At 40.7% G+C, this 18,597-nt stretch overlaps 1 protein-coding gene across 1 annotated transcript in view; it reads left to right on the forward strand.

Moving 5' to 3' along the window:
• Positions 1–18,597, forward strand: part of LOC126198632 (guanylate cyclase soluble subunit beta-1) — a 264,556-nt gene that overhangs the window by 223,190 nt on the left and 22,769 nt on the right. The window contains exon 13 of the mRNA XM_049935094.1: positions 4,942–5,099. Coding sequence (XP_049791051.1) covers positions 4,942–5,099 — 158 coding nt within the window. The remainder of the gene's footprint in view (positions 1–4,941; positions 5,100–18,597) is intronic.

Genomic DNA, 18,597 nt, shown 5'->3' on the forward strand with positions numbered 1-18,597 from the left:
TTCCAGTGTTACATTGTTGATTTTCTTTATTTAAACTTACGACTTGTTACCTGAATATGTTTTTTTTTTATATTTCATTTTATCTGTTTCTAATATCGTGTTATAATTTCATGTATTGACTCGTTCCATGACCATGGAGACTTCTCCTTAATTTGGTCCCACGGAACAATAAATAAATAAATAAAATAAATAAAACGTTAAACGTCAACCACGACCTGCAACAAATGATGATGCCCAAGTCGGTGTTTTAGCTGCTGTCGCGGCTAATCCGCCCATCAGTAGCAGATAAATTGCGCGAGAATCGGGAATCTCAAAAACGTCGGTGCTGAAAATGCTACATCAACATCGATTGCACCCGTACCATATTTCTATGCACCAGGAATTGCATGGCTAAGACTTTGAACGTCGTGTACAGTTCTGAATGAGTTATATTTAGCGACGAAGCATCATTCACCAACAGCGGTAACGTAAACCGGCATAATATGCACTATTGGGCAACGGAAAATCCACGACGGCTGCGAGAAGTGGAACATCAGCGACCTTGGCGGGTTAATGTGTGGTGCGGCATTATGGGAAGAAGGATAATTGGCCCCCATTTTATCGATGGCAATCTAAATGGTTCAATGTATGCTGATTTCCTACGTTATGTTCTACCGATGTTACTACAAGATGTTTCACTGCATGACAGAATGGCTATGTACTTCCAAAATGATGGATATCCGGCACATAGCTCGCGTGCGGTTGAAGCGGTATTGAATAGGGTACTGCATGACAGATGGATTGGTCGTCGAAGCACCATACCATGGCCCGCACGTTCACCGCGTCTGACGTCCCCGGATTTCTTTCTGTGGGGAAAGTTGAAGGATATTTGCTATAGTGATCCACCGACAACGCCTGACAACATGCGTCAGCGCATTGTCAATGCATGTGCGAATATTATGGAAGGCGAACTACTCGCTGTTGTGAGGAATGTCGTTACACGTATTGCGAAATGCGTTGAGGTTGACGGACATCATTTTGAGCATTTATTGCATTAATGTGGTATTTACAGGTAATGACGCTGTAACAGCATGCGTTCTCAGAAATGATAAGTTCGCAAAGGTACACGTATCACATTGGAACAATCGAAATAAAATGTTCAGACCTACCAACGTTCTGTATTTTAATTTAAAGAACCTACCTGTTAAAAACTATTCGTCTAAAATTGTGAGCCATATGTTTGTGACTATTACAGCGCCATGCCATCTATCACAAAGCGAAAAAAGTGGTCCAACTAAAACATTCATATTTCTTTGTGTACTACACGAATATGTAATAAAAATGGGCGTTCCTATTGTAAAAAAAAACGCAGTTGATATTCGTTTGATCTATGGCAGCGCCATCGAGGGTGCCGACCATAGCGCCGTGTGGTTTTCCCCTTCAAGCTAGACAAGTTTCGTTCTTTGTAGTTTTTTCGTTTGACGCTTAGTTCGTGAGATATTTGGCCCGGTCACGATCAGTGGACCACCCTGTATACAGCGTGCTGAAGTTCAGTTTCATAGCTACAGAGATGGTCGAATTTCATAAATTTACTCACAGATAAGTAACTGACGACTAGAAATTAATATTTACACCCTACAACTTAAGCTCAAAGCAAGTGTTCAAAGTGACGACAAACTCAATGCAAACATTACGGCAGCGCTTAAAACATCGCTGCCTCTCGCCCTCAAATTACTAGTGATGTCTACTGCACAATAATACGTGACATGATCTTACCAACGAGTTCCTCCTTCTCTCTACTGACATTCTAAACGTCCCAACATTTACCCACCCGATAAGAAAATAATCCACGATGGATGATTCTGTATTGGTTATCAAGGTCGTGTCACCAAGTCGCAAAAAATGTAAGAAATTGCAGACATGTGCCTCGCAAGCTTCACCATTCAACACCTGCCATCGACAGAAACGTATTATCCCACCCTGGCTCCTGATCTGAAAATAGTTTAGGACGCTCCACAGCCTGCAAAAGTTTGATCCTAAGGCTCTGGTACATCCTGTTTAATAATTTGTAACGGCCTGGTGTCCATGGAAATTTTTGAACACCCTTTCGTTACAGGTTTGACTTTCCTAAATTAGTGCCTGACCGGATACAGCAGACACCGTAGTAGAGGTGGTCGACAACGTCCAGGACTAGGATGAGTGTAATGGTTCCCTTTCTGTACGGAAACATATAGGCATGTTTCTTCTAAATCAGCGACACCTCTCGAAGCAGCACCTCTTTAAATGGCCTGAGCACACTAATTAGTTTTTTTTTTCTTTTCTTGGGGAGGGAGAGTCATGAGTCTTTGGTTTGATGCGGCCCGCCACGAATTCCTCTCCTGTGCTAACCTCTTCATTTCAGGGTAGCACTTGCAACCTACGTCCTCAATTATTTGCTGGATGTATTCCAATCTCTGTCTTCCTCTACAGTTTTTGCCCTCTATATCTCCCTCTAGTACCATGGAAGTCATTCCATCATGTCTTAACAGATGTCCTATCATCCTGTCCCTTCTCCTTATGAGTGTTTCCCACATATTCCTCTCCCATTCTGCGCAGAACCTCCTCATACATTACCTTATCAGTCCACCTAATTTTCGTCATTCGTCTGTGGCATCACATTGCAAATGCTTCGATTCTCTTCTGTTCTTATTTTCCCACAGTCCATGTTTCAATACCATACAATGCTGTGCTCCAGACGTACATTCTCAGAAATTTCTCCTCTAATTAAGGCCGATATTTGAGATTAGATATAAAATTGGTTGATACAGCTACATATCAGTCAACTTCACTCACGATGTGGCCACGATCACATCCAAATTCATAGCTGGTTTCTGACATTCTGTCAAGTCCACTCATCTTGCCGTCAAGTAGTAAAAGGTTTCAGCAATCAGTCCCATATAATGCTTATTGGAGATCCCGACATCGGTCACAGTGTGGCAATTTTCAGTGTTACAGAACATACAAAGAACCATTTACTTAAGTTAATATACATGCCTTATTAAATGTACAATTGCGTAAACTTTAAATGTGAGTCAGTCATAAAACACGTGTTGTAGTCACACTGAGGCCCCTGTTTACAGTTGCAGCATAGCTGGCTTTAGTGTACATCGTATCAATCTACAGCGCTTATTTTAGATGCGTAATGCGTTAACAACATATATTAACTTTATTTTACGATTCGTATGTTCTATAATTTTGTTTGTTATTTTACATTTCTTAAAAACTTACGTACAAAAAACAAATAAGGTGTTTGTATCTAAAGACAGTGACTGATGTTCTACAACTATACGTGGTGGTAATTTTGTGAACTTACCAGTGACATCGGTTATTGCTCCACACTTTACGAGTGAACGTATTTTTAAAAAATGTAAAAATTGGTTCAAATGGCTCTGAGCACTATGAGACTTAACATCTAAGGTCTTCAGTCCCATTGAACTTAAAACCACTTAAACCTAACTAACCTAAGGACATCACACACACCCATGCCCGAGGCAGGATTCTAACATGCGACCGTAGTGGTCGCGCGGTTCCAGACTGAAGGGCTAAGAACCGCTCGGCCACAGCACCCGGCTAAAAAAATGCAGAAAATCTTGTTGAAAATACCTAAGATAATAGACAGTTAATTTTTTAAACTGTCTTACATACGTGGCTACGAGATGCTCCAAGTTTGGGAACTGTTTAGAAGTATTTGGGATTCGTCTACTATTGACCGATCCCAACATAAGCACTAACTTCACAATAACGACCTACTTATGATTACACTCCTTCTAGATCGCATATGAGTACAAATTTCCTGGAGACAAATATAGTGTCTTCCCACATCAATACATGATTTAGTTGAAATATTATTAATTTCAACACCAAAATGTGTAAATTATAACGTATTTTTATATGAAACTTATGAGAAAAGACGTTTTAAAGTAGAAAGATTTATGGTTCAATTGACATGCTGCTGCTTATAATACCACTCTTGTTTGTTCCAATTCCTTCGGGTGTACTTAGTAAGTAACACGGTTTTAATAAAACAATTTTAATAATTGAGGTATTTTGAACAAGATGTTTTGTATTTTCTATATTATATCCATTTCTAAATTGTGCAGCAATAGCTTATGTCACTGGTCAGTTCACAAAACTACCATCAGGTATAAATGTAAAACGTCAGTCACTGTTTTTAGTTACACTCACCCTTTTTAGTTAAAACCACCTTATTTTTTTATGTGCACAAGTTTTGAAGAAGAATAAAAGAATAAATAGAATGGCAAACCATACGAATTGTAAAATAAGTTAATAGATGTTGTCAACGTATCACACATTTAAAGAGGGTGCTGTAGATTGGTATGATGTACACTGCAGCTAGATGTCTTGTAACTATAAACAGTGGCCTAATTGTGAAGTCAAACTTTTGACATAAATAGTCAAGTTAGGACTATGAGTATCTATAACTGGTATTAGTGTCTTAACTTGCATTTATTGGTACGTATTTTATGACTGATTCACATTTACGATGTGTGAAAATGTTCATTTGATAAGGCATGCATGTTACCTTATTGCAACTGGTTTTTTATTTGTCTTTTACAAGTGGAAATGACCACACAGTGAATGAAATCTATGTACAATAAACTCTATTTGCGACTGATTACCACTTGAAATACATACAGTCGTTGGGCACAACTGCTTCTCTATAGAATCAAACTTCGTCTTATTGTGCTGATCTATATAACTGGCACGTACACAGCGTTATTATTTACGTCAGCGGAGAAGGGTCACTGCTCCGCCTTATACCCGTCCTATAGCATATAAACCGCTGTTAAGTGACAAGTGTGCTCTTTTAAGTACGTGACTAATATTTCGTCCACTTTATAATGTTTTGCTACTCGGAATCCACGCAGCTCGTCTAGATGACAATGGTGTTTGTGTCGACAGCAAATCACGATCGGCATCCACTCTGGGGAGGTGGTGACTGGCGTGATCGGGCACCGCATGCCGCGCTACTGCCTCTTCGGCAACACCGTCAACCTGACCAGCCGCACCGAGACCACGGGCCAGCCCGGCCGCATCAACGTCTCTGAAGATGCCTACAGGTAGGTCCGAAACGATACTGAAAACCAAAACATCATCTGCTTTTTTATCGGCGCTACTGCAGAATCTCTGAACGAGCGGATAAACGTGTACATTGATAAATCACAACATAATGGACAGCAGTCTAGTGTGGATATGAGAATGTCTATAACACATACAGGTTCAAATGGTTCAAATGGCTCTGAGCACTATGGGACTCAACTGCTGAGGTTATTAGTCCCCTAGAACTTAGAACTAGTTAAACCTAACTAACCTAAGGACATCACACACATCCATGCCCGAGGCAGGATTCGAACCTGCGACCGTAGCGGTCTCGCGGTTCCAGACTGCAGCGCCAGAACCGCGCGGCCACTTCGGCCGGCACACATACAGGACTGTGTGTTCTGCAGAGGAGCACGTAAAGCAGATTATTACAATTAGGAGCCCGAATGGTTCAGATAGACGTTTCATATCGTGAGGGTGCTCGTAGTCCATGTTGTTGTTGTTGTCTTCATATTGTAAAAAATCTATGTACGTATTTACGTTCCGCGTCTCTTTCTAAACCACTTGACCGAATTCAGTCAAACTTAGTACATACATAACTTACTATCTGTAAAGAACCGCTATGGGGGTAAGAACCACATATCTATCAAAGGGGTGGGTTGGAAAATAAGTGTAGCCTATGATGTGTGAACACTCATACTTCAGTTAACCAGTATTTCAGAATGACAGCACTTAGTGACTTGCAACAAACTTTCCACACATTACTTCAAACCGTTACTAAAAGTTTTTCTGCCGACAACTCTCACAAAATGATGAAAGGAAAAAAGTTCGTCGGTTACTACATTTTCGTTGTTCGTGCTGCAAATCTGCTGCATTAGGCACGACGTTTTAGATTATTACTTCTTTACTACTAACTGTAATCACCACACATTTTGAAGAATATCCTCACATATACCACTGAATGTAACTGAAAAACTGTATCATTATATGACACATAGTTCTGGACACACGCCGTCATAAACACAGAAATGCGTGAAAAACTGCAACATCATACATGACTTGCAAATTTATTACTTCTTTGCTACTACCTTTATTCGCAACACATTTCTCAGACAGTATCCATGTATACTGCTGAATTTACCTGCAAAATTGTATCATTGTACGACCCATAGTTCAGGAAATGTGATGTAATAAACATTGTTCTACTTGAAAACGAAACTGCAGGGTGATATTCACTAGAGATACAGGTGAACTATGAGTACAAATATGTGTGAAATATGTTAAATGCACGTGACATGAGCTTACACGGGCAAAGCCAGGAGAAAACGCTATTCCCAACCCCCTGGATCGACTTCAGCCCAACTTAGTAAACATACTATTTTTACTTACTATCTGGAAAAAATACTGTCGGGGTAGGAACCAGCGGCCTTATATCGGAATATGGGTGATACAACGTGGTGATAGAAGGGGGTACGAGGAGATGAACATAGACATTGCAGAGGAGGAGATGGACTGAGAGAGGGGGATGGGTGAAAGGGAAGAGGTAGATAAGACGTGTGTGTGTGTGTGACAGAGAGAGAGGAGAAAGGCTGCTATGGGCAGAGGGAGAGAAGGAAGAGATGGATAGAGATAGGGGAGAGGAGAACACGGACAGAATTAGAGGTGCAGAAAATGGCCAGTGAGAGGGGCGAGGAAGAAATGGACAGAGAGAGGGACAGGAGGAGATGGATGGAGAGACGGGGGAGGTGTAGATGTACAGAAGGAGGGTGATATGTACTTAGACTGGGGAGGAGGAGATGGACGGAGGAAAAAGTAGCAGACTGATAAAGGAGGAGGAGGAGGAGGAGAAGGAGGAGGAGGAGGAAAGGGGAAGGAGAAGATGGACTAACAGACGATAGGAAAAATACAAACCCAAGCAACGCCGAGTCCTCAGCTACTGTGGTGTTAGCTGTTTGCAGATTTGCCCTCTTCCTCCACACCTCAAGAGCTGTATGAACGATGCTCTGGTGAAAACATAAATCCTTGTGCTTACTTTGGTACCGAAGCAAAAGCTGAATATGATGCTATTTAATTTAAAAAAGCAAATTCTTCAAATAATAGTCCCTGTTTTCTAGTGTGTAAAGAAGCATAAAACATTGTTTGGCCTCAGAGTATGCCTGAAACACCAGTATGTACATTCATGCATGTCTTCATACTACACATTTAAATCAAAACAGATACCTAGTTCCTCAGACAGAGATTTTTCAATACTACTTTAATACAAAAGATCTTAGGTAGCTTAAATATATGGAATAATAATTAACATTTGGAGTGTGGTTTATAAATTATTCTCTGGGACTTTGCTTTCCTTTTAAACATGGAAGTACCGTTTTAGGTTGTCGAATGAAGTTGCAGCATTGGTCTACATTTCAGCGACGGAAAACTGCTTCCACTTCCAACCATTATACAAAAACTATTAGTCTGTAAAATGCAGGTCAGTGTTACGAAATTATCACGAATGATTAAGGAATCTGACATCCAGCTGCAGCAACGCTTAGTTACGTGCTCATTGAGTTCTAAATATTTATATGTTAAGACGTTTATCCACATTTATTCATACAGGGTGTCTGAGGACGTATTATCAGCATTCAGGAATATGTCAGAACGGCCACTCCAAGCAAAAAAGTCTAGTAAACGTTGGTTCTAAAATGCATAGTTTAAGAGCTTTGAGCAGTTGCTCAGTAAAGGACATGTGTTTCACAGTAGCGAAAATCATAATTATGCTGCTGGCATTTGCTGATACTGCAGCACTAAACATTAACCTCATTGTCTATTCTGTCCCGAGACATTTTTCGTAAGCCACAAGAAAGTCAGATTCCAGTGACCGTATTAACACGGAGTATGTCGTTTTTTTTTTCTCAACCATTCAAGTACGTATTAACTTTTGTTCCCTGGTTTTTTGACAGTCATATATAATTAAGCAGAAACAACTGATTAATCGTTCTTTGACATCTAGGCTTCCTGGAGTCGCGTTACCGAGTAAAACTACGTGGGCGTGCTGAAAACTAATGCTTCCGAATTTTTTCAGTTCTTAATAATGGTTGAGATATTACCTATCATACATGTTATGTTACTAGGTCGACTTTCCCGCTCAGCTGGAGCAAGTTGCAATCCCGTGCCGCTAGAGGTCTCCGAATTGTAGCGGTGTGTAACGTAACTATGTCGCTGTATGAGACAGAGCATGCGGCAATCGAGATTAGACATAGAAAACGTGCCTCCAACTGAAATCCATAGAAGAGTAAAGCTGAATAAGATGATGATTGTATCGACATCAGTAATGTGCTACGTTCTGTTGTTTGTACTCGTAATCGAGAAACGGTGCTGCTACCCTCAAGGTATGTGACAGAACTTATACTTAAAGAACACCTACAAGGACTTGAGTTTGATAGTGATGAAGCGGTGGTAGCAGAGGTGAGGCTGTGGATCTGTCTACAAAGTCGAACATTCTACAGGTACGGTACCAACAAACCGGTCACTCGTGGGGAGAAACAAAAATGTAGACATATGCATAAAGGTGTAGAATGTTAAGAAAGTTTATTTTATTGAAAAAGATTTTTTAATTTTCACACGAAAAATTTGGAGGCATTACTTTTCAGCCCGCCCTGAGACTGACGTAACTGTTGGTCGTGTCTTAGTGGCTACGATATACTGAAAGCCTAACACTGTAGTGTCGTTAAAAAATACTTATCCTGTGGAAGCTCCTTTTGTTCTGGCGGTGTCGGGAAAGATGTGGACACGACATCTTCGCAGCTCGAGGAAGGGATGGGTGCCCAGACTAACTGACACCCGGCGACCGCAAATCTACGACAAAACCCGCTGTCTGCGTATCTTCGTGTCAAAATATCCCCAGTAATCGTGTAAACAGTCGGTCTCTAGATAAATTATAAGAGGTAACACGATAATCAGCTTTGTTGTTCTAAAGTGAACTACTATGGTTATATTTCTATATGACTATTGATGTAAAAAAAGTCAGTGACAAAACCGTTGCGTAGATCCGAGAAGGAGCTGTGGAATGAAAAATTACATTGTTTCTTGCTGCTCTCAGGGAATGTGTTTGCGACCTAGCTAAGAGATTTGTAGCGGAAGGAAAGAGGGAGACCTGGGATGAATTCACATGCTATTTACAAAAGAATGTTACAGGGCTAAAAGGATCTTGCATGGAATTAAAAGGAGTCAGAGGAAGGAAAGCAATTACGCGAAACTAGTGAAAGGGGAGAATGATGAGCTAGTAACGTAATCGCAGAAAATAAGGAAAAGATGGAAAGAGTGCTGTGACAAACTACTAAATTTGGAAAAACAGCACTGGAAAGGGAGTACCAGTATGGCACGGGGATCTGGATCTGGAAGAAGAGAAAGACGTTAGATAGTTAGTAGACTTATCACTGAGAAAAATGAAACAGGAAACGCATCTAGGTTAAATGAGATAAGTGTGGAGACCTACTAGGCTATATTGGTTATATAGATGGCTAGAGGCATATGTACTTAGAAATGAGCGCTTGGATAATGGAGAAAGGAAAAAATGAATTCAGTGTTGAAGAAGCGAGACAGGAAAGTATGTGATAACTTTCGAAGGATCACGCTCGTATCACAAGTAGCAAAAATAATGTCGAGGATACTGAAAGAACACTGAGGAAAGTCAGTTGGAAGAGGAGCAGTAGGGCTTTCGAGATGGTAGATCAACAGTGAATCCAATTTGTACTACGAGACAGTTGGTGGAAAGGCATAGGTGCATGGAAAATAGCTGTTGATGACGTTTCGTGACTTAGTGAAGATTAAAGAAAGTGTTCCCAGAAAAATGGTTTGGGAAACCGTGAAGAGAAGGAGAGTTAGCCAATAAACAATTGAAAGTCTTCAAGCAATGTACGAGAAAGGCTTCAACTATATCTAGACCCACGTTGAAAGAACTGATAGGTTTAGGACTGTTACGGGGTTGACATTAGGAAGTGTGTAGCAATTATTATTTGTCACAGTGATAGATGAAATTGTGAAAGACACAAAAGAAATTCGTAGAGAAAGGGAGATGTTATTTTCCGACGATATTGTGACGTGGGGAACAAACAGTAATGAGGTACATGAACAAATAGAATCTTAAACGAAACAAAAAAATGAAATGCAGTATGGAGAGGTGCAAGACTGGTGGTAACTCGAAGAGGCAGATAAGGAAAAGGAATAACTAAAATTAAATAACAGGTTATTGAAATTGTGGACAATTTTAAATATTTACGAAGATTGATGGAAAATGCAACAATGGAGAAAGCAGTTGGCGGAAGATGCAACAGGGCAATGCATTTTACTAGTAAGCGAGCGGCTTAGGACGAGAAAGGGAGGTGCCAATGAAGAGTAAGGAAGTGTTGTATAATACGTACTTAAAGCTCATATAGACGTATGCATCGGAGACCTGGATAGTGATAAGAGGAGAGGGGAGTAGAATCCAGATCAGTGAAGTGAAATTCCTAAGGTGTTTCAGGAAAAAGAGACATAGTGAGAAATGAAGGTGTTGGGACTGAAACTGGAGTGGAAAAGCTTAATGAGCGAATTGAGAAGAACAGGTTAAAGTTGTTTGGACATGGCAATGAATGGAAGATAGTAGAACACCAAAACGAATTATGGTGTCCAGGTTTGAATAAAAGGGCAAGAGGAAGACCTAGAGCAAGGTGAACTGACTCAATAAAGACGAGTTTTAGAAGACGTTATCTGTTTTGGAACTAAACAGTTACAGGAGAAGAATGGTGGAAAGACAGAGATGTGGAAAAGTACCTTAAATGCCCCATCCTAGCCTGATGTTGGATAAAGGGGAAACGAAGGCGACGACATCCTTAATATCAGTAGTGGTCTGATTTTCAAAAGAATCGAGTGAAGCGCAATGGAGCTACCCTGAAAGACATGTATCATACAATAACAGCTCTCTCCCTAGAGTAACGGCGATCTCCTCTCTTTTCGTCTGCACAAGCAATAACTATCTCTAAATATTCATTCATACCCTGTGTAACGAGGAATCCACGATGAAGGATCAGCGTCGAAGATATATGACGTGTCAAGAGTCAAAGAAATCGAGAGTTATAATTATTAGTGCTTTACGGCATTTACGCATGACATGCTCTATAGGAAGATAATACAGATGGCAGGGAATTCACAACTTCAGAAAACCTTTTACGGCTTTCCAGTGACTAAGTAGTTGAAGGTTGTTTACCACAGCTATTTTTATCAGCAGACTGGTAACTGACCCAAGTATAGCCATTGTCTAAGGATACTAGTAGATATCTGTTTATAGCGAATGATGTTTCTAACAGAGGTATAATTTTTTACTTATTCTTTAGTTTCTTCGTGTACTCTTAACCTATTGTATTATATTTTCAGGCATATTATTGTAGATCCCCAAAATACGAATATTTGTAATCTGTTGCGAATTTTTAATGTCTCCTATTAAGTCATAAAATTATGCAAATGTAATTAGCTACAACTTCGACCATTCTCCTTTACAGCAATATGATAATACATCTTAAAATTCAGAAAGGATGCACATTTGACGTACGACAACTTAGTTGTAGCAGCTAACTAGAAGTTGCCTGCGTGGCAGCAAGCAATACAAGTATCCTCAAACGAGCCAGTTACAAGCTCCGTCTCATGTGATCCGCGAAGACGCTCATCTTTATTTCGTCTGATGTTCTGAATTTCACTTTTCATCCAGAGTACGATATGAGGTAATCCAGTAGTGAATCGATCGCTGTCACCACCTGGGTGAACGTCAGCTGCTGCAGTGGCAGCGTGCACCAAGAACACCAGTACTAACGGGATTCCCTGACCAAGAGGATTAAGGCGTGCTACGGTTTCCCTGCGTCGGCAGTCGCTCATTCGCTTAGCAATGTGGCCATTATTCTTGTCTTTCTCGATATCCCTCTCACCGAACTACTACGGAAGTGAATAAGGGCGTCCACAGCTCTCAAAGGATTTCACTATATGTTACATGTTTCTTGAAACTACAGTAATTATCTCTACAATCGTGTAATAAATTAATCTTCATCATCAACAGCGGCAGCATGATGAGTTCTGACGTGTGTGCAGCGCCTGCAATGCAAGCTAAGCATCTTCCATACTCTCTTCTCCTTCGACATTCTTTTAGTTTTGTATCATATTGTATTCCACTCCATATCATATGTTAGATAATTTCTTATCCGTCCTGTGGCATTTTGTTTCTTGACAATTCCTTCTATAAAAAATCATATATTACGTAGTCTGCCCTCACTGAATACCCTTGATTATCATAAACTTACACTCCTCGTTCAATCTGTTTATTTTTAGTGATTTCAAATTCTGTAAATTTCCCTTTCAACATGGCACTTTCCTTTTTCTTGCAGGATTAGATTTCAAAGGTTTTCAGGGCTGCTCGTGGCAACTGCCAAGGACAGTCTTAGACAGGGTGGTCAGAAACAGTCTGAAATCTTGTAAGGGTGTTACAGGATAGGTTGTGCTGAAAAATAAATGTTAAGAAAAAAAATTTCTCACGTTGTGCCATTTCCGAGTTCATTATCATTGCAGTTAGCCAGCCTGGCCGTTGCGAGCAAAAATTCAAGCGGCCCGCCAGACGGAATTACTGTCACTTGTTCTCATAGCATAGATGGTGGTGCACGAGACTGCTCAGCTCGGGTTCGATCCTCACTACCGTCCTTTGTTCAATTTTTGTATCGCTCTCTTGTTCGGTTTTAGGAACCCACTCGGAAACGGCCCAACGTCTCGAATTTCTTAACAATTATTTCTCAGTACAACCTACCCTGTAACACGCTTAAGGGGACTCGTTCGTGAATAACTGTCAAAACATCGTTCTTTTATTCTTGTCTTTAAACATTTTCTGTATTTTTCTGAACGAGAAAAAGTTAACTTCCAGAGAAATGGACCACAGAAAGTACCAAAATTAGAGGAATTTAAAAGTGGCAGCGCGCACCACGACGTCCCCGTGACATACAGTCAGCTCTGTTAAATATAAAGTTTTGCTCTCATTTGCGCCAAATCAACAGCAAGCAATAACTAAACTCTCAATATTAACAAAAAATAAGCAACTGTAAACCCTTCGTAAGTTAGCCAACTTAAGGTACTAAAAAGTCATAAAAACGATACAAATGGACGTTATCGGCTTGCAGAACGAAGAAATAGACAGGTTGCACTATTACTATGGGCAAGCCATAAGACAAAATAAAAATGACCTTGAGGGAATGGAAAAGGAAGTATGGGCTACCTTCTTTCACACATCCTCCCCAGACGACAACCCATGTCACGCACTCTGCCCACCTGGCAGTGATTCACGGTGTGGCTACTGCAGGTCTGTTACTCAAGGCGAGACCTACAAAAATAAAATTTCTTTGCCGTGTTTACATGGTAGGATTCAAAATTCAAATGAAAGTTTCAACAATTGTGTATGGGAACTGACACCGAAAACTATTCTAGTAGGACTAAATACTTTCAAAATAGGTGTGTTAGATGCTTTTCTACAAGTTTCAATGACGGTGCAGTGTCAAGGATTAATGATATGGAACTGACAGAAGTGCCTGGTTGACTAAATATACAGAGAGCTCTAATAGCCATTGACCGAAGAAGCCTCTTCGAAGCTGAAAAATCGGTGTTGGAAGCCACCAAAGAAGCAAGAATAAGAAGAAATGGTGTGAAAAAGAGAAGGGAGGAAGAACAACACAGGAAACAAGATGAATATGGGCCTGGGATGCATTAGTGCCATTCAAGTTCAACAGAAAAAGCAAGTTTTACCTTTAACTTGAATTTACTGAAAGTAAAATTATTTCACGTTCTAAAAACTATTAAATATGGAGAGATGAAATATTGTATTGAGTCTTAAAACATGCTTAACAGAAAAGGAGACTGATCTTGCGACTTAATTTTGAATATAAAACGCTTTTTTGAAGAGAAACACTCGATTAATTTCCAAAATTTTTAATAATCATACCTAAAATTTTTGTACCACAATTTACGACAGAACCATCTTTTCAATAGTCTGCTTTAAATATAATAGTGTAAATAACTTACAGGAAAATAATAAACCTTCTACTTTGTTTGAATTTTGAGTAATGTGTACCTATGATGTACATAAATAATGAGCAGGGTTTGAAACTTTCTGCCAGATTAAAACTGTGTGCTGGACCGAGACTCGAACTCGGGACCTTTGCCTTTCACGGGCAAGAGCTCTACCAACTGAGCTACCCGAGCACGACTCACGCCCCATCCTCACAGCTTTGCTTCTGCCAGTACTTCGTCTCCTACTTTGAGTTCGAGTCTCGGTCCGGCACACAGTTTTAATCTGCCAGGAAGTTTCATATCAGCGCACACTACGCTGCAGAGTGAAAATCTCATTCTGGAAACATCCCCAAGGCTGTGGCTAAGCCATGCCTCCGCAATATTTTCTTGCAGGAGTGCTAGTTTTGCAAGGTTCGCAGAAGAGCTTCTGTAAAGTTTGAAAGGTAGGAGACGAGATACTGGCAGAAGTAAATCTGTGAGGACGGGGCGTGAGTCGTAGCTCAGTTGGTAGAGCACTTTCCCGCGAAAGGCAAAGGTCCCGAGTTCGAGTCTCGGTCCGGCACACAGTTTTAATCTGCCAGGAAGTGTCATATCAGCGCACACTCCGCTGCAGAGTGAAAATCTCAGTCTGGAATGCAACAAAAAAATACAATTTAAAAAAAAGTGAGATCTTCCCAAAAGATATGTTAAAAGATGGTAAGCATTATATGGGCTTTCAAACTTTATTCTTTGAGCTACACTGTTTAGAAAACTGTCAATTCTTTCAAGCTTTACCGTAGTATTCACGGACTAGTTCCCTTAAGAGCGTTTCAGACTGGTTCTGACTACACTTTACAAGATAACAATCCACTCGAGTCCACAGCTCGTGGTCGTGCGGTAGCGTTCTCGGTTCCCGCGCCCGGGTTCCCGGGTTCGATTCCCGGCGGGGTCAGGGATTTTCTCTGCCTCGTGATGACTGGGTGTTGTGTGATGTTCTTAGGTTAGTTAGGTTTAAGTAGTTCTAAGTTCTAGGGGACTGATGACCATAGATGTTAAGTCCCATAGTGCTCAGAGCCATTTGAACCAATCCACTCGAAATACGTCTCTGATCTCACCCTCAGCTTACGACCCATGCGACCAAAAAAAATGTTCTTCCTCTATAAAAACTTTCGCGTGCCAATACTATTCTTATCGTAAGTCGTAGAATGGTCTCATAAATCGTGCAGCCCTGATTACTCAGCTGGAAGCGTCTTGTGAACTTCCACGAAATACTATTCAGTATAGTAAATCGGCGTTCCTGTTGCTAGACGTGTCTTTAGTTAATAGTTCTGGTCAAGTTTTCGATCAGTTTCAATGTCAGAGCTGTAGTACATGATTGGATTCTTGGAAGGGGACGAAAACATGCATCCTTCTGGTAGGAAAACTTTGGTCTGAAAAACGGAACACAGCTCTGTTAAAAAAAAATTGAGTCTAGGAGTAATCAGCTATACGCTAGACAATTTATTACTGGATTTTTTGACGTCTTCGTTCTTCAGACTGGTTCGTTGCTGCTCTCCAAAATATCGTCTCCTGTGACAACCTCTTCTTATCAGAGTACCAATTGCACCCTACTTCAAGGATGTATTTCAGTCACTGTCTTCCTCTAGAGTTTTTACCTTCTACAGCTCCCTCCAATACCATGGAAATCATTCTTGACGTTTCAACACATGTCCTAGCGTCCTCCTTTGTGTCAGTGTTTTCCGTATGTTCCCTTCTTCACCGATTCTGAGAAGAACCTAATTTCTTATTTTATCACCTGACCTGATTTTCAACATCGTTTCATTGTACCTCATCTCAAACGGCTCGTCTCTTTTTCCGGTTTCTCCACAGTCCATAATTCATTGTCATACAATGTTATGTTCCAGACTTATATTCTCAGTGATTTCTTTGTCAGATCAAAGCCTGAGTTTGACACTAGCAGACTTCTTTTGGCCGGGAATGTTCTCATTGCCTGCTCTGGTCTTTTGTCCTCGTTGCCTCATCCGTCGTGGACTATTTTGCTTCCTAACGCAGAACTGATAGTTATCTAACAATTCCTCAGTTTTCTTTTCCTTCCTCTGTACGTTATTCCTGTTAGTAGCTTTGATGCATGAGATGTTAAGCTGATTTTGCGATGGATTTCGCTCTCATCTGTGCTTGCTGTCTTCGGAATTGTATGCATGATATTTGACCGAGGATTTGATGGTATATCTCTGGATTCTATACACCAGATTGAATAGTTTCTTGGTTGACATTTCCTCTGAACTTCTTATTTTCCTTGTGCCATTTTCCCGCTTTTCGCGCAAGGTTGGCAGGGTTAGTAACGGATTTGGTACGATTAGTTTAAGGGGTGCGTGTAATGTTAGTCTCGTGGTCAGCGAGGTTTTTCTGATGTTTGCGAATCGTGTACCTGATGTGGGACTTGGGTACCAGACAGGTATTCAGCTACATGGATGTGAGAAACCTCCTGAAATCTCATCTAGACTGGCCGGCACACCAAAACTCGTTAATCTGCTGGGCGTATTCGGTCCAGTGGCTGCTGCACCTTCCCCTCCCGCGCTTTAACACGCACGGCTGTCCTCGCGTACTGACTTTTGCTCCAATGATTTCAGAAATTCTAACCCTTCTGTCTTCCTTGATAGCCAAGTCTTTCTGTCATTGAATTCTGACTGTAATACTGCATACCTTAGGTCTTCCATAATAACTTCGTTTCTTCCTCTACCACATCAAACAAATCCTCCATCTTCAATGTAGTCTTCCCACCTATCCGCTTTCTCCCCTGGGCTAAAAGCGCAATTCCCAAAGCACTCTTAATTTTGACGCTACTCCGTGAAGGTTGTTTTTAATTTTCTCTATTCCCAATCAGACGTACGAGTATAGTGTTCTGTAATGACATTTTTTTTTAAGTCACTAGTCTTCTGACTGGTCTGATGCGATCCGCCACGAATTCCTCACCAGTGCCAGCCTCTTCATTTCAGAGTAATACTAGCAACCTACGATCTCAACTATTTGCTGGATGTATTTCAATCTCTGTCTTCCCCTACAGTTTTTACCCTCTTGTACCGTGGAAGTCATTCACTGACGTCTTAAGAGATGTGCTACCATCCTGTCCCTTTTCATTGCCTATATCTTCAACGTATTCTTGTCCTCTCCGTTTCTGCGCAGAACCTCCTCATTCCTTACTTTATCCGCCCACCTAATTTTCACTATTCGTCTGTAGCATCATATCTCAAATGCTTCGATTCTCTTCTGTTCCCACAGTCCGTGATTCACTAACATACAATGTTGTGCTTCAAACGTACGTACTCAGAAATTTATTCCTCAGATTATGGCCTATGTTTAGACTTGTAGCCTTCTCTTGGCCAGGAAAGCCCTTTCTACCAGTGCTAGTTTGCTTTTGATGTCCTCAGTGCTCCACCCGTCATTGGTTATTTTGCCATCTAGGTAATAGAATTCCTTAACTTCATCAACTTCACGACCATTAATCCTGAGGTTAAGTTTCTCACTGTTCCCAGTTCTGCCACTTATCATTACTTTCGTCTTTCTTCGATTTACTCTCAATCCACATTCTGTACTTATTAGACAGTTCATTCCATTCAGCAGATAATGTAATTCTTCTTCTACACTTGCATTCAGGATAGCAATTTCACCAGCGAATCAGATCATTTATATCCTTTCACCTTGAATTTTAATTCCACTCCTGAATCTTTCTTTTATTTCCATCATTGATTCATCGATGTACAGGTTGAAAACTAGAGGCGAGAGACTACATCCCTGTCTTACACCCTTGTTAATCCGAGAACTTCGTTCTTGGTCACCCACTCTTAATATTCCCTCTTAGCTCTTACACATATTGTATATCGTCCGTCTCGCCCTATAGCTAACTCCTATCTTTCTCAGAATTTCGAACGTCTTACATAATTATACATTGTCGAACGCTTCCTCCAGGTCGACAAATTCGGTTAATGTGTCATGATCTTTCTTTCTTGATCAATTGTCAGCTGAAATGTCAGAATTGCCTCTCTGGTGTTTTCTCTCCTAACGTCAAACTGATCGTCATCTGACACATCTTAATTTTCCTTTCCATTCTTCTGTATATTCATCTTTCCAGAAACTTGGACGTATGAGCTGTTAAGCTGATTGTGTGGTCATTCTCGCACTAGTCAACTCTTGCAGTCTTCGCACTACTACTGGGTACCCTGTCTCTTCCAAATTGACTTCCATTTCGTCTTCTATCACATCATACAAATTTTCCACCTCATAGATGCCTTCAGTGTACTCTTTCCACCCATCCGCTCTCTCCTCTGCATTTACCAGAGGAATTTCCGTTGCACTTTTAATTTTACCATCCTTGCTTTTAATTTCACCAAAAGTTGTTTTGATTTTCCTATTTGCTGAGTCAGTCCTACCGACAATCATTTCTTTTCGATTTCTTCACGCTTTTCATGCACCCATTTCGTCTAA

Source organism: Schistocerca nitens, chromosome 8 (assembly GCF_023898315.1).
Source record: "Schistocerca nitens isolate TAMUIC-IGC-003100 chromosome 8, iqSchNite1.1, whole genome shotgun sequence".
Classification (NCBI taxonomy): Eukaryota; Metazoa; Arthropoda; class Insecta; order Orthoptera; family Acrididae; genus Schistocerca; species Schistocerca nitens.